Source organism: Vipera ursinii (assembly GCF_947247035.1).
Source record: "Vipera ursinii genome assembly, chromosome: 4".
Lineage (NCBI taxonomy): Eukaryota > Metazoa > Chordata > Lepidosauria > Squamata > Viperidae > Vipera > Vipera ursinii.
In genome coordinates this window covers 68,514,836-68,535,702 of record NC_139514.1, presented here as the reverse complement: position 1 = coordinate 68,535,702, position 20,867 = coordinate 68,514,836, and the positions used below count along the sequence as shown (strand labels likewise).

General features: G+C 41.0%; 1 protein-coding gene across 1 annotated transcript in view; it reads right to left on the bottom strand.

The window, feature by feature from the left end:
• Positions 1-20,867, bottom strand: part of ACE2 (angiotensin converting enzyme 2) — a gene marked incomplete at both ends in the record, with an annotated part of 46,074 nt that overhangs the window by 21,193 nt on the left and 4,014 nt on the right. The window contains 6 exons of the mRNA XM_083361286.1: positions 1,537-1,634; positions 2,499-2,607; positions 3,906-4,018; positions 12,276-12,419; positions 17,225-17,318; positions 17,607-17,756. Of these exons, the coding sequence (XP_083217412.1) occupies positions 1,537-1,634; positions 2,499-2,607; positions 3,906-4,018; positions 12,276-12,419; positions 17,225-17,318; positions 17,607-17,756 (708 nt within the window). The remainder of the gene's footprint in view (positions 1-1,536; positions 1,635-2,498; positions 2,608-3,905; positions 4,019-12,275; positions 12,420-17,224; positions 17,319-17,606; positions 17,757-20,867) is intronic.

The following is a 20,867-nucleotide window of genomic DNA, read 5'->3' as shown; positions in this document are numbered from 1 at the left end:
CTGGTGTTTGAAGCCGTATAACCTCTTGCAAGATGAGAAGATTGTTCAAACTTGGTTTCAATATACTCAGTTACGGGCCAGGTGGAAAGAAGATCAGAAAACTGGTTTTGCAATGACTGATGAAAATTTGATAAAGCAAATTAGAAATCAGGGTCCAGCACATATCAAACAGATATATCTTGCATTGATAGAAATTGACTCAGAAACAGAACTTGTTAAAGATTGTATGATAAAATGGGCCCAGAACATCCAAGAAGTTATTACAATGGACACGTGGGAAAAGATCTGGGTGAGGAACGTAAAATTTACACAAGCTCAAAACTTAAGAGAGAACTTTTATAAAATGTTTTATAGATGGCATTTAGATCCTAAAAAGCTTGCAAGTATGTATCCGAATTATCAGCCAAAATGCTGGAAGTGTGGTGGCGAAGATGCAACATATTTTCACATATGGTGGACTTGTAAAAAGGTCAAGGCTTTTTGGATAAAAATTTGGTGGAATATGCAGAAGATTTTCAAGCAAAGGATAAAGTTTTGTCCACAACTCTTTTTGTTGGGTATAATTACAGATGCTACAGTTGTGGACACTAAGTTGATGTTGAATTTAAATACGGCAGCAAGACTTTTAATAGGTCAATATTGGAAGAAGGAGGAATTGCCGACTATAGAAGAATGGACTTTAAAGGTTTCTGACCTGGCAGAGATGGCAAAGATCTCGGCTTATTTGAAAGATCATTCGCAAGAACGTTATATTATGGAGTGGAGAAAATGGATTGAATATATCCAGAACAAATATGGGACTAAAAAGTTTCATGTAGCATTTGAATAAGTCTTCCTTTCTATTTCTTTATTTTTTTTCTTTATATGTAATATTAGTATTGTTTGTAGTTATTTTATATGAGCTAGAGAGTGATAGATCTAAGAATTTATTGTTGGTAGCATATGGATGTTTATGATTGTTATTTGTTTTTATACCCTGTACTTAGCTCTGGGAAGTCGGGGGGGGGGAGGGGTGAAGGGGGGGAGGGGAAGGGAGGGATTGGGAGGGGGGGAGGGGGGATTGTCAAAGATAAAATGTATTTTAAAACTTTTCAATTAAAAAAAAAGATAGAACAAAGTCCAACAATTTCCCTTTTTCCCTCCCAGAAAATGACAGGGAAGGGTTATTCAATTAAATAAATAAAAAAATAGCAATCTGGAAATACTGATACTTATTTGGGAAATCCATGTCTTTTCTAGAAATCAGTCAAAGTGGTAAGCCCATGATTGCAGAGCATAAAGAAACCAAAATATAAGGAAACAGATTCAGAGGCCCTCAAAAATATCTTATTCTACCAGTTCTCACCATGTAAAGGTCTACTACTCTCAAATAAATCTTTAAATCCTCCAAGCCTGCTGATACTGTTATCTTAAAAGTAATTAATTAAACAGTTTGGAGAGGACAGGGTTAAGAAACTTGGTATAAAATAATGTGTGCAAATTATACCAAAAGGGTTATTGCTCATTTAGTCAACTGCCTATATTTGTGTGCTTTACCTTCTCCTCCATAGCAGAAGACACTTCAATGCTTGGTTTATTTGGATAGGGCACCATTAAAGGATATAAATTTGTCCAAAATCTACCCCACATGTCACCTTTAACAGAAAAAAAATAGAATTACATATAAAAGCAAAATGCAGCAGTTTCTGAAAGCAAAACATGCTAGATTTTGTTACTTTAATGAACCAAATGCAGATTCTTTTACTGTACTGTATTTTCACACTAAAACAAATTGTAGACAATGCAGATCAGGATTAAAGAGCTAAAGCCTTTCTATTCCTAATACTAAAATACTAATCTGGATCAGATCCTCATTTAAGAGAAGAACTCTTTATGGCATTTATTAACATTTGGTTTGATGATCAGGAACATCAAGCAAGTAGACCAAAAGCTGAAGATGTACACTAGTTAAGGAACTAAGCTAAACAAAACAAAACATTTTAAATAAAACCAACCACCAGGAAACCTCTGGCTAGGAATATGCCATCATATGGTTATACTGTCTTCCTAAAACTGAAAAGTACAGGTAGTCCTCAACTTACATCATTTGCTTAGTGATCATTGCAACAGCAGTAAAAATTGATTCATGACCATTTTTCATACTTATGACCACTGCAGCATCCCTGTGGTCATGTGATTAAAATTCATATGCTTGGCAACTGATTCATATTTATGACACTTGCAGTGTCCTGGGATCATGTGATTATCTTTTGTGACCTTTGCACAAGTGAAGTCAATGAGAAAGACAGATTCACTTAACAAGTGTGTTCCTAACTTAACATTTGCAATAATTCAATTGACAACTGTTGCAAGAAAGGTTGTAAAGTGGGGCAAAGCTCACTTAACAACTTAGCAACTGAAATTTTGGGCTCAATTGTCATTGTAAGTTGAGGACTACTTGTATATAAAGTGTCTTGGTCCATTCAACAAATGTAGCTATTAAAGTGGTATTTTCATACCAAGTAAATGAGCAGGAATAGCTCCTTTGGGATTAATGAGCTCTGGCCCATAGCGTTTGTACAGATGGCGCCGTACATAAGCATGTAGATGCTTATACAAAGGCTTTATCTGGAAAAGAAAAAAAGAAAAGTCATTTAATTAAGGGAAAACCATGATTTTTTTTAATTAATTCTTCCATTCTGATAATCTTGAAAAGAATATTTTGCTCCTGAACAAATAAAGAAGTTTCTTGTTGGGAAATATGGTGACTGGTTCACAATCTTTCAGTACACGAACCTGTCCCTCTTTGAACTAAATTATGCTAGTATTCCTACTGGTATTATCAGTTACAAGCTCTATTATACTATACTGTTAATAAAGCCATGGGAAATATGTACTGTAAAAAAAAACCTCTGGTATATCTACAATTACAAAGATAGTGATAATGGATTTTTTTCCCAATGGGTGACACCAATGTTAAAATGTCATTTCAGAATAGTCTGCATCTGTCAGGTTGCCTCATTTTCGTATCTCAGCCCATGCTAAAGAAAGTGATAAGTACTGTGTTTCCATGAAAATAAGACAAGGTCTTTTTTTGCCTCCAAAAGAGGCACCAGGTCTTATTTTGGGGGGAATGTCTCTTATACTCACCTCTGGCACTGACATCCCCACCAAGCCAGTCCACTTCTTCTGTGGCTGAAGGAGGAGCTTCATTCTGCAGCTGCATTCTGGCCTGCATTTTATAGTCAGTCAGTTCATAGCTCAGTTCTCAGCATGATGAGGTCTTGCAGAACTGAGCTATGGATTCAATCCATAGCTCAGTTCTCAGCTGCAATGGTCTTCTGGAAAGGCCCATGACTGAGAAATGCAGGCCTGTCTGCAGAAGATGAGGCAGAAGAAGTGGGCCAGCAAGGCCTGGCTGCAAGGTAAGTGGGTGTGGGGCATGTGGGGCAGCTCCACCCTCCCACTCCCACCCTAGCATGATTTTTAGGTGTGTGCCTCACCCCAAAACTAGGACTTATTTTGGGGGTAGGGTTTATATTAGGCTGACCCCCAAAAATCAAGCTAGGGCTTATTTTCAGGATAGGCTTTACTTTCGCAGAAACACGGTAGATGTTCTGTTGCTGGCTGGTAAGATGTTATGTAAAGTGATTCAAACAAAAGCTGGGAAATCTACAATCTATGCTCTTAATGTATTATGGACGTTTTAAATAAGGACTGCACCAATAGCCAATTGTTACCATTGTGACAATCACAGCAAATTTTATGCTGGTAGGCTATTTTCCAAGCTCAAGGACTGGTGAATTTATTTATCAATTATTTATTTATTCATCAACTACCACACCCATATGAGCAGTTTTGTGTATTGCCATAAAAATAGTTTTGCCTCAGTACAGTAAAGCAAAACATTTGAAGTCAAATCTTACTTGGTTAAATGTGTTTTCCACATCAGTGATAAGCTTTGCACGTTGATATTGATACTCCCGTGGTTGGTCTACTTCATAATTTGCTCTCCAATAATCTCCATAGTCAGCATAGCCTGAAAAACAAATGTGTGTCACTCATCATGACATTAAAGTACATCTCACAGATTCTAGAACAATGCAGTTTCAAATTAACATTAGCCATGCTAAAATCCTCTGATGAATAATGGTAACGGGCTTTTGTAGAACTTCTAGTCCAACACATCTGAAAGGGGAAGACTGATGTCATAAAGAATAATCTACTTCAATATGGACCCCGTCAAGACATCCTTAAAATTCTCCAGCTAATATGTCCAATGCTGACAATTCTAGGAGTTTAAATCCACACAACTGCATCCCAGGTTGGGCAGATTGAATAGTGATTTTACCATTTCATTTTTTAATATTATGGGCAGGGGGAACAAATACAGAGAATGAAGCTTTGTTGCTACTAATAATTCATACTTAATGTTATACATCTGTGAAGAATTAAAGAGTAATGGTGGATTATCTTAGAAGTATTTTACCATGTACAAATTCAACAAGCTACAAAAACAAGGAAAAATTTCCATCTTCTTTATCAACCTCAGAAAGGGAATATTTTGAATCCTTTGGACTTCTAGAGACAGTTTCAGAAAACTCAATGGCAGACTATGAATTTGTCAGAATACTGAAATGTGTAAAACTGTATTCTTTATGTACTTGCATGTAACTTCACACATATATAGTCATAGTTCTGAAAGATAATGAATAGAATAGAATAGAATAGAATAGAATAGAATAGAATAGAATAGAATAGAATAGAATAGAATAGAAGCTGGAAGAGACCTTGGAGGTCTTCAAGTCCAGCCCCCTGATCAAGCAGGAGAACCTATACCATTTCAGTCAAGTGGCTATCCAGTCTCTTCTTAAAAACGTCCAGTGATGGAGCGCCCATGATTTCTGAAGGCAAGCTGTTCCACTGGTTAATTGTCTTCACTGTCCAGGTTGTTTTTCTCTTTGGTCAGTTTCCAACTATTGTTTCTTGTCCTGCCCTCTGGTGCTTTGGAGAATGATTAACCCTCTCTTCTTTATGGCAGTCCCTCAAATACTGGAATACTGCTATCATGTCACCCCTTTTCTTCTTTTCTTTAGACTAACCAAGCCCAAGTCCTGCAGTGATTCTTCATATGCTTTAGTCTCCAGTCCATTGATCATTTTAGTTGCTCTTCTCTGAACTTTTTCCAAAGTCTCAACATCTTTTTCATAGTACGGTGACCAAAATTGGTTGCAGTATTCCAGGTATGGTCTTACTAGAGTTTTATAAAGGGGTACTAATACTTTGCATAATCTTGATTCTATGCCTCTGTTTATACAACCCAGGATTGTATTAGCTTTTTTGGCTGCTGCTGCACATTGCTGGCTCATAGCCAAATGATTGTCCACTAGGACTCCAAGGTCCCTCTCAAAATTCATTTTGTTCAATAGGCCCATTGTTCAGGTTTGTCAAGATCTTTTTGGATCCTGAGCTTATCTTCTGAGGTGTTGGCTATTCCTGCCAGTTTAGGGTCATCTGCAAATTTGATGAGTTTCCCTTCTATTCCCTCATCTAAGTCATTTATGAAGATATTAAAATGTACTGGGCCTAAGATGGAGCCTTGTGGTACCCCACTGCTTACTTCTTTCCATGTTGATGTAGTACCATTGAGGACTACTTCTCACCCTCACCCTCCTCTTTGCTGACATTGAGTGATCTCTCCATCTCACACTTCCAAGCAGGTTGGTGACTCCCATGCTTGAGGGTCACTTTTCTGGCTTTCGTGTCCTAGTTGTCCTTCTTCCCCACTCAGATCGACCATCTTGGTTTCTCACAAGTGTCCACCTTATCAGATGAGCTGGTGGAGTCTGAGCTGCTGCTGCTTGGGCAAGACTTCAGGAGGCCCCTCTCCAAGTGCTTTCTTTCTCTCTTCTCACCTCCATGGTTAGACATTATTTTGTATGGTCCCCACAGTAGGAATAGTCCTCCGGGTTGCTGATCCTGCCTAATGTAAGGACCTGCCTCTCTTTCTCTACCATGAAAGCAGAACTCTTGAAACTGGCATCATTTCAAAAGGAACTTTTATTGGCAGGTACAGAAAGCAGGAAAGCTAGGCAGGATCTGAGGGCTTCTTACCCAAATCAATAGGTTAAACCCGCGAAGTAATAATCTCACTCCAACAGTCCATCCAGTCAATTCAAACAGGCTAATCCACAGGTGACATCGGGCTGTGGGAAACAACCTGATAAGGCACCTCTCTCAAAGTTGTTAAGTCTTCTCCGGTTCCTCCCTCCCTGCTGAGATAAGGCAGATGGCCCTGAGGCATCCCATTCACACCTCATAGAGAATACATCAAGGCAAATAGATGTGCACTACAAGCCCCTTGACTCCCCACATAGGAGAATGGCAGAATCCAAATAACCTAAACCCAGAGGATATGTATGATTAATAATTGAGGGTTCTGACAAGCTATTTTAAATGGAGTAAATCCAGTGCTACTGTGTACTGTATGTTGTATGCCACTTTGGCGAAAGGTAGGAGGTCCGTCCAGTTAGTCTGTTGAGGTATTGTTGTATCATTGCATTCATACATTTTGCCAGTCCATTCATACTTGGATGAAAAGTAGATGAAAGTCCCTGGGTAGACCCAATTAGTTTTTCAAATTCTCTCTGGAATTTTGTGGTAAATTGAACCTCCCTGTCCGATATAATTCTTTTCGGGGCTCCGTGGAGTCAATAGATGTGCTTCAAAAATAGCCTGGCTAGTTTTGGGGCAGACCTAAGCCATGAACAAGCAATGAAATGGGCTTGCTTTGAAAAAAGATCAATGACAGTTCAGATTACTGTGTTTCCCCTGCTCTCAGGCAATTCCACAATAAAATTCCTGGCTATCTCCTTCCAGGGTTGGGAAGGATCTGCTTACTGCAACGGACCAGGAGGTTTACGAGGACATTTTTTCATGGCTGCATAGGTAGCACAGCTTTTTACTTTTAACTTTCAATGTCTTTTTTTATTCCTGGCCACCAAAACTGCTGCCGCACCAAATGCAAAGTTTTTAGAAAACGAAAATGATCAGCTTGCTTGGCATCGTGACTACGTTGAAAGGCTTGAATTCTGAGGGAAATTGGAAGGTACAGCTTAGCTCCCTTCCAGGCTAGCCCATCTTGATAGGCTAATAATGATCTATTGTCCCTGAACCAGGGGTCTGTTTTTAGTTCCTCCTTGAGCTTCTGCTTTAAATTACTATCAGACTTATCGGATTTCCTCTGTGTTTGACCTCTTGTGGTTACCTGAGAGGTTGACTGTGGTAGAGAAATGATGGAATTAACTTCCTCCCGGCGACTCTAATATTGGTGTATTCTAGATAAGGCATCTGGCAGAAAGTTTTTTTCCCCACCAGGGAGGTATTTTAGAGTAAAATTAAAATGATTGAAATATTGTGCCCACAGAACTTGGTTAGGGGTAACTTTTGAGGGGTGTTTAGTGCCTCTAAGTTCTTATGATCAGTCCATACTTCGAAAGACATCTTGCTCCCCTCCAGGAAATGGCACCAAGTTAGTAATGCTTATCTTACCGCAAAAGCCTCCTTCTCCCAAACAGCCCACCTCCTTTTCATGTCTGTGAGCTTTCTTGAAGTATAGGCACAAGGTTGTAGGTCCCCCCTATTGTTTCTTTGTAGGAGGAGAGCGTCCACTGTGACATCACTTGCATCAGCTTGGAAGATGAATTGTTCCTCAGGATCAGGGTGTTTTAGAATTGGTTCTGTGGCAAATAGTCTTTTTAATTGCTCAAATGCCGCCTGGCTTTCCATGGTCCATTGTAAAGGTGGGCAAGGTCATGGCTTCCTCCCCCCCTTTTCCAGTTTTCAGTAGCTCAGTAATTGGCATAGCTATTTTCATGAAGTAGGTGATGAACTGCCTGTAAAAGTTTGCTAACCCCCCCAAAATTTTGAAGCTGCTTATGGGTCCATAGAGGCTGCCATTCTAGCACTGCCCTGACTTTGACAGGGTCCATTTCCACCCCCTCACTAGAGATTTGGTATCGAATCACGTCTGATGGAATTCACATTTAGAAAGCTTAGCATAGAGTTTAGCATGTTGCAGTTTTTTGAGCACTTCATGAACTAACTTAATGTGCTCATCCATGGTCCCAGTGTAGATGAGGATATCATCAAGGTAAACCAAAACTTTTCTCTTTTCTAGTTTCATGAAGGTCTTTCCTTTAGCTAGGTGGGCTAGCATGTCTTTCATCAGAGGAAGGGGGTACATGTTTTCTGCACTGACAGCATTTAACCCTTTAATGTCCATGCACAATCTCAAAGACCCATCTTTCTTTTCTCTGAATAACACTGGGGTGGCCACGCGCAACTTAGTGGGATGGATAAACCCTCTGGCCAGGTTCCTGTCAATGTATTATCTCAGTTCATTCATCTCCCTGGATGTCATAGAGTACATTTTGGGCTTTGGGCGTTTGGCATCTGGTAAGATCGCAAATGCACATTCGGTGGCTCAGTGAGGTGGAAGCGTGTCACATTCTTTTTCACTAAAGGCTCCTGCCAAATCATGATATGGCAGCTTTTAACATCTCGAGAGGTTCCCCCTGGGTCCCAACTGCAGCAGTTCCCTTTATCTCACTGGTCTCAGTAAGTGGAAGGGGTCCCATCACTATCCTCAAAGTTTTCACATTGTTCTCCCACCAAATGGTGGGATGCCACTTATCTAGCCAACCAAGGCTAAAATCACTATCTCTGTCATTTTTGGGATCACCACAAAATGGATGATTTCCCAGTGCTGTCCCATTTCTAAGTGTACTGGCTCTGTCAAGTGTGTTGCAGGGGAACCTGCAATAAGAGACCCAACTGTCTGTTCAAATTTCATGCCTAGGGGCAACAGTTTGGAGCAAATCCCCAGCTTAAGTACTGTGGGGAGGTTGATTATGCACCTGGTGAAACCTGAATCTATTAGAACAGGGGTCCCCAACCTCCAACTGCATGCCAGCAACCGGTCCACACAAACAAGCAAAGCCCCATCCACGGGATGCAGGCAGCACACAAAAATACTCACCTCCGGTCCATGGAAAAACCTCACTTTACGGAACCAGTCCCTGGTGCCCAAAAGGTTGGGGACCCCTGTATTAGAATATTGAAGTCTGCTTGGGACCCTGTTTTTGGCACTATAATCTTCACGGGAGTAGCGAAGGGTGTGATGGCTCGACTTACAATTGGATCATCTTTGCCTTCCTCATCACTGTCGTAAGGTGCTGGCATTGGCAGGTGTTCAGGCAGAGCTGTTGCTTCTGCCTGGGAAGGAGAGGAGATCTGGACAGTCTGTTCCTGATGAGCCCAATTTGACTTCTTTCATCCTGCCCATGGGGTTTTCCTGGGCTTAGTGGTTGAAGTAGGTGCACGCTTAACTTGGGGAGCAGGAGCCAGGCACTTGGCAGCGCAGTGACCTTGCTGTCCACATTTGAAACACTTGATGGGAACCCCAGCGGGTGCTTAGGAAGTGCTGGCTGCCAAGGTAGTCTGGGGACATTGACCAAATAGGTGCTTTACCAGACCTCTCTTCAGCTTTGGTTTAGCAGCAGCTGGCTTCTTTGGTCAATCTAACTCGATGTCTAAGGTCACTGCCATATTGTACCAATATTGTAGTTGCTTTGGAATTCCTCAGTAGATGCACGCTTGGAGTAGGTCATGGTACAGCCATTCCTTGAAGTAGTCAATCAACGATCACTCTGTCCTAACTGACCAACAACCCTCCAGAACTCCCAAATATATTATTTTCCCAGATGGCCCTTCTGCTTCAAACGGTGGATCTCTTTTTCTCCCTGCAGGGCTAGGGATTCATCTTCAAATCGTGCTCCCAATTGCTCCATGAATAAGTTCGCATCCAGCAATTCAGGGGCCCCCTCGTCATAAAGGTTGGTCACCCATTCAGCTACTTCTCCCTCTAAGATGGCCTCTACTGCATTCACCATCATGGCATCATTGAGGTACACATAAGCATATCAGTCGAAGTGGGCCCACACTTGATTCAAGAAGAAAGATAGCTTCTCGAGATCCCCATTGAATGCGAGCTTGATAGGAGGTGGCTCCATAGGCTGTGGGGCCAAGTATACTGGTTGCTGGGCAGCTTGTCGATCCCAGAGCTGTGGCCATACCACTGTCCAGAATCCTCTCTGCTGGACCCCTGAACATGTGGGCCAATGCTGCCACTGTGGGCTTGGTTGGGACCCAGGGCGTGACATCTCTGCCAACTGGGGAGTAGGAGATGCAGCGTGAGCTTCAGCAGCAGGACTGAGGCTTGAGCAAGAGGGGGGGAAGCGACAGGTAAGGTTTTGCCTTCCCCCCATCAAACAGGTAAGGTTTTGCCTTCCCCCCCCCATAGAACGCATGCACTGTGTGGTAGGAGCCACTTCTTTGACTTCCAGTTGGTCAAATTTCTCCTTCAGCTGTTGAACTGAGGGCCTATGGACTGCCGTCAGGTACTTCTACTCCGCAAAGTCGTTCTATCCAGTCAACCCCTTCTTAGGTGCTGCAGATGAAGGACAAAATCAGTACGAGCTCCTCTTCAGCAGTCTTAGGGTGCTTCTGCACTGAGGAGCTGCCTCTGCCTGTGAAAATCTGCCAGGAGCATAGTCTCCTGTGGCACCAACTTTCTAGATTGGATTACCTGGGGCTTAGGCTGTGACCCTGCCAGTAGCGCTTCTTTGGTAGCCAGAGCAACCACCTGCACCTCTACAGCCAAGCGATGGATTCATCTTTCTTCTCCATCTCAAAATCTTCACTGAATCTTTGCTGTCCTCCCAAAGGCAGTGGGTAAGTAGCTGAGCCTCAGTACCCCAAGGAAAACAAAGGTTTTTGGGGGATTTGGTTTAATGTCATGGTTCTGATCGATAGAGCCAAATAAATCAGAAGTTCGAGGCTACAGGCTTCCTCAAAGAACATGTTTATTGGATACAAAATATCGGCACGGTCAAAAGTGAAATCAAGTCTAAAAGTCCATCCAAAGAGTTACACTATTACAAAGTTAAGTTCCCACCCCAGTGCTGTGCAGTCAGCTATGTTCCCCAATAGAATAGTTTGGCGGGCTCTCTAACACACAGCCCAACCCCCTAGCACTACTAATTGGTTCCCACAGGACAGAGAATTGTTTATACTTGCAAAGATCCTCCACACCCCCTCCCATTCATGTGGCAATCTAGAACGAGCAAGATGACTGCAGCCAGGTTCATGTAACTTAACATATATGTGTAATATTTACACATATTAATTGGACTTTGAGATTTAATATTTCTGGATTTCCATATTATTTTTGAATGGTATTACATAGAACTGATGAATGGACAACAGAAATGGATTCTCGATGACCTTGTTGAAAGGAAAGAGAACAACTGTTCTTCAATATTAAGAAGATGTATGTTTTTACCATATTTTTTTAACTCTGTATTTGCTATCTAATGTTACTTGTAATTTATGAACAGGTTGTCCAGAGATGTAGAATATGTATGAGCTAATATAATGAAATATGGTATTCATTTACTGAAACTATTTTATATATATTTGTATATACATATACATGCATGAAAAGCCTTATGTATATATTCTTTTTCTTCATTTTTCTACTGTTTTTCCTCTTTTTTCTGATCTGCTTAATTGACACCCATTGCTTTAGCATTTTATTTATTTAAATTTATACTTCCTTTTCTAGTGGTGTAGAAAGTGCTTTCTCCTTTTATTTTCTTCCTCAAAAATAGCTCTATGAAGTGGCTGACAGAGTGTAATTGGGATAAAGTCAATCAGTGAACTATAGCTTTATAGGCTAGAAGCTGAGTTTCCCTGCTTCTAGGGCACTCCACACTAGTTTTCAATTTTTTAAAAGATTTTTATTAAATTATAAGCCTGATATAAAAATTAGCTATGAATTATTAATGCAAACAATAAATCCCTTTCCCCGCTTTCTCTATTATTATCATAAGGTGGATTGTAAGATATTCAATGACTGTTTTTTTGCAAACTGGGTATGCTTATGTTAATTATTAGTGCAGAAATTATTCTATTTCATTGAATTAATATTCCTGAATCCTGCTCCACCATAACATTGACTCTGGACGATGAGGGTTGAGATGCAAAATAAATTGAGGGTGCTGGTTTGGGGAAGAAAGTTTCATAATATTCCACTTTAGCAGCATTTTGCCCAAGCAGCCATGTATATTAAAAAAGAAATGCTCATGAAAAAACATTTAATATAGGTCTGAAAAATATCATCTTTAAAAGGTGAAAAAATATTCATGATGGTAATCTTTGATACTTTAACTTACCCCTCAATCTTGCATATTTATTTTTCAGTTCAACATAACTTTCGTATAAAGGCCTCATCTTCTTGCCAACATCAGCTCTCCAGCCTTCCCAGGCCCACAACCTCTCTGAGTAATTCCAGTTATTTTCCATTATGTGATCCAAACCTGTCACCATAAAATCAGGTTAGTTCCCATTGTTTCCTCATTACTAGCACCAGTCTTATGGTTTGGAGTGACATACAACAAACCAGAAATAATACAAAAAAAGTTAGAAATACAAAATAGATGTATACAAATAGAGACACATCTGTGTGTCAATCATTGGAACTGAAAGCTCATTAAAAAGGGAAGGTTTTCACAATCTTTCTGAATACAAGAAGGGAAGATGCCATTTGACCCATCAGGTTAACATATTTCATAAAACAGGCTACCACAAAAAATGTTGACTCTTATGATGTTTGGATGGAGAAGGGATTCTTAACAAGCCTGCCTGAGAGGTCTGAATCAGATAGTCAGGAATTGGCCAAGGAGGTGCCTGATATAACTTAGTCTATGCAAGCTCAAAAGAATATCAGATCATTTTATAGATCATCTTACCTTGCACCTGCTGTGGATTCTATTCAATTGACATGTAAGTCATCACTAATACAGACAATTTTACACACACACACTTACCCAACTTATCTCCAGATGCTGTGTTTTGCCTATTTTTCCCCATTAGTGTCCAGATAACCCTAAACTAGTCACTTCCATATCATAACTCATCTGCTCTGAAGTCAAGACCAGATCCAGCGTATGCTTAGCCATGTATCTTAGGGCTGCAATTACTTCATGGTCATGAATTTACAAGCTGCACTAAACTCTCCCCTGGGATATGGATATTGAAGTCACTTAAGATTTTGGGAACTCCTATCCCAGCCTGAGATGCACCCAAGATCTCATGATGAGCCATATTGGATAGCTGTACAGGAACAACAACCTGAATTTATACAGTACAGTTCCCTGCGCCCCCACCCCACCCAAAAAAAACAACCATTGGAATTAGTCAGTCTTAGGGCAGTGCTGCTCACAATTGCTAGAAACTCAAGAATTACCAGTTACCTACTTCCTAAACTTTGGTGTTAACACCTGATCCTGGCCCTGAAAACCGAAAGGACAGACCTATAATTAGCCTAACCTGATCCCATTGAAACTTGCTTGGTCTGCACATTTGTTCACCAGCATATTATAAATGGATGCTGTCTTATTTCATACAGATCTGACATTTACTAGTAGCAACTGTAAAGCAAGGATCTCTGGCAGTTTGGCTACATGTCACCAGGTTGGAGCCACTGATTTAGAAGAAGGGCTTTGCACTAGATCCTCTTTGTCCTGTAGAAAGTCATCACTCTTCCCCCAGAGAATGAAATATTTTAGGGAATATTACAAGAGGCAGGATAGAATATTTCCCCCAAATGAGAAATGGAGAAAAAAAATCTTAACAAAGGCAGAAAGCTGAGGAGACCAATCCTTAGAAATGGAGATTTTATAATCCAGTCAGAAAAACTGGGGCCACACTATTTATAAGCAAAACGCCTTCAGCCACAGTTCCCACAGAAGGCTGGAGCTGATGGGATTAGAAAAACAAAGACTCCTAAAATCTACATTCCCAACCCAGCTCCATGGACAGGATATGACCTCCAAGCCACAATGAGAGTCAGGCAACAATAATTTGAATACCAAAATGGTACACTCAAGCACAGGTCAAAGTACATTTCAGAACAGATATCTCAAACACAAAACCCCAAAGAATGTATAAAAACCCACCTACTCTCAAATCCATTTTGTCAGCTGTCCCAGAACTTCATGCTATTGTTGGTTCTGCCCATCAATAAACAAGAACCTTTCCTAAGCCTCCATTTTTTTCTCCCAGCTTGGAACTGGACCTGATTTTCCTATCAACAGTCCTATAATCATACCCCATCCTCTTTTTCTAATTCTAGTATGAGCATTTTTCAGCCTTCCCAACAATCACCCAGAGTGTGATTTAAAATGGGGATTTGCATATAGTATTAGATGGAATCTCAATTGTACTGTACAAATACTTCAGAAAACGAAGCCTCAAATGATGTTTTCATGCTTGTAAAATGTGCAATGCTGGTTTAGATAGATCATTGATGAAATGCACAGTTCCTTTCCCTGCATTTGACCCAAAATTGAATATGTAAGATACAGTTGATAATCTCTTACTGTATGCATGAGTTCTGATCAAATAAATAAATTAGAGGAAAAGACTTCTTAGATTTCCTTTCTTTTTCTGTTTTCTCTTAAAATTTCTACATTTAATTTGTTCTGCTTACTACTTATTTTTTCTGCAACAATTTGAAAAATATTGCTTATCTAAGGAATTAATATGTGTAATGTGTAAGTCTAGATGTATACATATATACATATACTCCTTAATTAAACTATACATACATATATATGTATATGCATATATATGAAAAATGCAATTGAATTCTTCTAGTTTAGCATGAAACATAATGCCAATAGTGCCATTAAGAAACAGAGCTATAATAAACAAAAATACCCAAACAAACCCATTTTGGAATGTTAAGAGATATGCCGTTAATTTCACTTCCAGGAGGAGATGCCACATGGCAGACACCACAGCAGAGTAGGCCAATGGTGGGATTCAGCCAGTTCAGCAGAACCTACACCCAATGTAGCTTCAGTTTGGAGAACTGGTTGTTAAAATGGCACTTTAAAAAAGTGGAGTCCATGTGCATAGCTGCCTCATGCTTGCCCTGCATCCGCCATGCTCTTCATGGCACACTGCAGCTGATCCGAGATGGCTGGCCAGGCACAGAAGTGCAGCTGAAAATAGCAGAGTCTTGTGTGTGTGTCTGCTACATGCTCACCTATAATACTGTGAGGATTGTTGTGCTGATTGCACCAGTTCCACCACTTGCAGCAGGAGGCCGCAAGGCTCATCATGCTGATGGTGCACTGAGCCTCAAAGCCTCCTGCAGCAAGTGATGGCATCACTGCAATGAACCTCACAGCATCCTGCTGCGAGCATTGGCAGTGGCGTTATTGGTGCAATGAGCCTTGAGGCCTGCAGCCATGAGCAGTGGCATCGGCATGATCATTGCAATGACCCTCGTGGTGTCCTGCCATGAGCAGCAGTGGCAGCATGATTGTTGTAATGAGCCTTGAGGCCTGCACCCATGAGCGGAGGCACCAGCGCAATTGCTACAATGAACCTCAAAGTGTCCTGCCACAAGCAACGGTAGCAGCACTATCATTGCAATGAGCCTCGAGGCCTGCAGCCATGAGTGGCAGCACTGGCACAATCGCCACAATTGGCATGATGAGCCTCATGGCATTGGTGCGATCGGTGGAATGAGCCTCAAGACCTGCAGCCATTAGTGGTGGCACCAGCACGATTGGTGCACTGAGCTTTGCGGCCTCCTGCAGCAAATGGCAGCACCAGCGCAATCCATCATTAGCCTCGTGGTGTCTTGCCATGAGCAGTGAGCGATGGTACTGGAGCAATCAGCACACTACAGCTTATCCAAGGCATGGAGAGCACAGCTGGGCGCATAGCAGGAAGGCGAGCAGAAGCCCCTGCAGCAGCCCGCCAGAATTAAGAAGGGTGGCTGAAAACAGCAGTCTGTGTGTGCCTGCTATGCATTCACCCATCATCTGTGCTCTCCATGCCTCAGATCAGCTGCAGTGTGCCGTGGAGAGCATGGTTGAGTCAGGCAAGGCAGGTGCACACACAGACTCTGCTGTTTTCGGCAGCCCTTCTTACCTCCTCTGCCAACTCTCTCCACGCCTTGGACAGACTCGCAGGCAACGGGCACTGGGTTGTGGCGGTGTCTTCAGCCCGGGCACCGCCGGAGCCACCCGAGCACCCTCCCCCTCTCCCGGGACCTCCAAACCTCTGCGTTTGATGAATGCAGCAGCTCTTCAAATGTGGAGGCGGAGGTTTGGGGAGCTGCGCAGCTCTCTAAACCGCCGCCGCCCCATTTGCAGAGCTGCTGCATTCCTCTGCGTTTGAAAGAAACACGAACGAACGCAGCAGCTGTGCAAAGAGGACGGTAGCAGTTTGGAGAGTGCATGCACACCTCTCCAAACCACCGCCGTCCCATTTGGAGACCTGCCGCACTCGTAAAACATGGACGAACGTGGCAGCTGTGCAAACGGGACGGTGGCGGTTTGGAGAGGTGCGTGCGCACCTCTCCAAACCACCGCCGTCCCATTTGGAGACCTGCCGCACTAGTCAAACATGGACGAACACGGCAGCTGTGCAAACGGGATGGTGGCGGTTTGGAGAGGTGCGCGCGCACCTCTCCAAACCGCCGCCGTCCCGTTCGGAGACCTGCCACACTCGTCAAACATGGACGAACGCGGCAGCTGTGCAAACGGGACGGCGGCAGTTTGGAGAGTGTGCACGCACCTCTCCAAACAGCCGCCGTCCCGTTTGGAGACCTGCCGCGTTCGTTCAGGTTTGACGAGCACGGCAGATCTCCGAACGGGACGGCGGCGGTTTGGAGAGGTGCGCGCGCACTCTCCAAACCGCTGCCACTCGTTGGGAGACCTGCCGCGCTCGCCAAACATGGACGAACGTGGCAGCTGTGCAAACCGGCCGCAACAGCTTTCCCAACGAGCAGCGCCACTGCCTGGGCGGAGGTGCGTGCGCACCTCTCCAAAGGTTTGGAGAGGTACGTGCGCACCACTGCCCATTCGAAGAGGTGCGCACGCACCGGGTGACTGGGAGCCGCAGGAGACGGCTGAAAGAGTCGCATGCAGCTCCGGAGCTGCGGGTTGCCGACCCGTGTCCTAGGACATGCCAGATATAATCCCCTGGTATATGGGACCTCCAGCATGCTTTCTCTGCCAGACCTGATGAGGTAGGCTGATGTAATCAGAAACAGGCGGTCCCTCAGATAACCTGACCCAAGATACTTGTTTATAGATCTTACCTGGTTCTAAGGGCAAACAGTTATAATGATCATCTTGCTTGCACACAGTCCCAGTGCTGTACATGGTACTCATTTTACGTAAAACAGTATCCAGCTGTAAATTAAATGAGGAAAAGCTTTGTTTGAAAGTAGCATAAAACAGTACCTTTATTCAAAAATCACCAAGGGAAGATAATTTATAGCTTAGTAGAGTGATAGGGTCCATAACCTTCAAGAAAAGCCTTCATCCTGCATGGATTAATTTGGGGTGATACTGCTGATGATATTATTACTACTACTATATGTATGCCTTACTGGAATGAAGGAAGAACAGCAATCATTTGGTACATAACACCTGGGTTGAATGTAGCATAGAGGTGGTCTATGATATTTGGTAACATACTTGGTCTTTTGTAAATGAATCTGTTGGCCCATTCTGGAGCAAACGAATCTGGAGCCTGATGGTTTCATTAGTAATCTGATTCACATCGAACATGCTAGCATTCCTTGAGGCTTCTTCATAAAATTTGGAGAATATCTTGTCTTTTTCATGCTAAAAAAAAAGATTAGAATTTTGAGTTACGCTCATTCAGAACTGAACTGAGGATTCAGATTCCCCCCCCCCACTTTTCCCGTCTCTTTTTAATTACATGCAGTGCATTAAGGATTTGAAAGTTGATGCAAGTCTGTTTCATGGCCAGGTTTGGAGAGTAGATATCTGCCCTGCCAGTTATATGTCTAGATTTGCAATTTAAAAACATTCCCATATATGTGCTGGTACTAAGGGAAGGAATTTGCTTGTTTTTGAAAATGTACAGGGTGCAGGGCACTCTTTTTTTTCAATAAAAATTATAATCAGTCTATGCTTCTTCTGTAACACTTCCTAAACAACCAACTAAATTCTAGAGAGCATTTAGGAAAACATTACAGAAATGGAAAAGAAAGGGAAAGATGTTCAATCATTTTTCAAAAAATAAGTCTGATTTCTTTTTAAAGGAAAACACTAAGATTAATGAAAGTTCTGTCTCCTGGCCACCATGTGGCTAGTTCTGTTTGGAGTACATAAATGCATACATATTCTACCCATCCAATTCAGTAGGTGCTCTGGGTCCTGTCAGTCAAGGAATGTCAGCTGGCAGGGATCAAAAGATGTGTCTTCTCTGCTATAGCCCTGGCCCTCCCTTCAGAGATCAGGATGACCCTGATTCTGCTGGCCTTTTGTAAGGCCAGGAAGACTTGGTTGTGTTCCCGGGACTAAGGCCCTAAGTGCATCAAAGGTCCGATTTCTTCACTGTATCAATGGCAATAGTTCTATTTATTTTATATTATTTTAATTGTTTTTAATTTATTTTTATGTTTCATATATCCTGCCCATAGTCACTTGTTGTGATGGGCAGCTGGACAAAGCATATAAATAAATAAGCAAATAAGCAAGAATGTATAGGTAGAAAATCAGCAGTGGTTTCATGTTTGAAAGCCCTTGGGAGCTTGGCCATGATGTCAATGGGTTAGAGAATAATATATACAGCGCACTCAGAAAGTATTCAGACCCCTTTCACTTTTGTCAATTTTGTTATGCTGCAGTCTGATTCTACAGTTGTTGAAATTCATTTTTTCTCATTAATCTACACTTAGTATCTCATAATAACAAAGTGAAAACAGAATTTTAGAAATGTCTGTAAATTTATTAAAAAGAAAAAGCTGAAATATCACATTTGCATAAGTATTCAAACCCTTCAAGGTACAAGACAGGGGTGCCCCCTGTCACCATTATTGTTTATTTTAACATTGGAGATCTTATTGATTAAAATTCGGGAATCAACTAAAATAAAGGGAATAAAAATAAAGCAGAATGATTATAGGTTAAGGGCATTTGCGGATTACTTGGTTGTTACATTATCTCAACCGATTCAATCGGTTATAGATTTGATGGAAATCATAATACAATATGGCAAAGTTTCGGGTTTTAAGGTAAATAATAATAAGACTAAAATATTATCTAAAAATATGACAATATATGAAAAGAATATGTTAGTAAAACTGACAGGTTATGAAATTGTGAAAAAGGTTAAATATTTGGGGGTATATATTACAGCTTCTAATGTGAAATTATATAAGAATAATTATGAGATGTTATGGATAAAAGTCCAAAAGAATTTAAATAATTGGAAAAAATTCAATTATCCTTGTTGGGAAAAATTGCAGCTGTCAAAATGAATGTTTTAGCAAAGTTTCTCTTTTTGTTTCAAATGATACCTATTTTGAAAAAAGGTGCTAATTTGGATGAATGGCAGAAGGGTATTAACAAATTTATTTGGGCAGGGAAAAAACCGAGAGTTAAACTTAAGATTTTACAAGACGCTCGGGAAAGAGGACTTAAGGTACCTAATTTGAAATTATATTATGATGCAGTGGTTTTAACATTGGTTAGTGATTGGCTTAATTTGACCAATAAAAGTATACTTTATCTTGAGGGATGGGATTTCTTATATGGGTGGCCTGCATATGTGATTTATGATAAAAAAGTTGATAAGGCTTTTACATCTCATATTTTAAGAAGTGCTTTATTGCGTGTTTGGAGAAAGTATTATTATAAGTTGAATTATAAAATACCAATATGGGGGATTCCTGGACATGCAATAGAGGGGATATCTATGGTTGTGAATTTGGAGATGATTTCTTATAAGCAACTACTTAGATTGGTAGGGAATGATTGGCAACTAAGGTCGGTAGCCGAGTTAAAGCAAAAAAATATCGTACAGTACAGTCTTGGTTTCAGTATACTCAATTGCAAGCTAGGTGGAAGTTAGATCAGAAGGTTGGTTTGACATTGATGGATGAAAATTTGGTAAAACAGATCAAAGATCAAACTCTAGCGCATATAAAGAGAATTTATAATGCTTTAATAGAATTGGATTCGGAAACGGAATTGGTAAAGGATTGTATGGTAAAGTGGGCTCAAAATATTCAAGAACCGATTCCATTGGATGTGTGGGAGGTAATTTGGGTTAGTAATGTAAAATTTACTCAAGCCCAAAATTTAAGAGAAAATTTTTATAAAATGTTTTATAGATGGCATTTGGATCCTAAAAAGTTGTCTTGTATGTATTCTAATTTACAGCCCAAATGTTGGAGATGTGGTAGTTTGGATGTTATTTATTTTCATATTTGGTGGACCTGTAGAAATTTAAAAGCTTTTTGGATTAAAATTTGGTGGAACATTCAAAAGATTTTTAGGAGAAAGATAAAGTTTACTCCACAATTATTTTTATTGGGTGTTATTACAGATTGTGATACTAAAGAAATTAATTTGATGTTGAATTTGATAACAGCTGCGAGGTTATTGGTAGGGCAATATTGGAAGAAGGACTGTCTGCCTACTATAGAGGAGTGGACGCTTAAAGTGTCAAATTTAGCAGAAATGGCTAAGATTTCTGCTTACTTGAAGGATTATTCACAAGAAAGATACATTTCGGTCTGGAGAAGATGGATAGATTATATTCAGAAAAAATATGGGACTAAAAAGTTCCATTTAGCTTATGAGTAAATTTTAGATTGTTATAATTTTATTAAAAAATATTTTAGAGAGTTTGTAATTATGTTATAGGCGGGTTAAAGTGTATTATGTATTTGGTTATTTATATAATTGATTAATGTTAGTTAG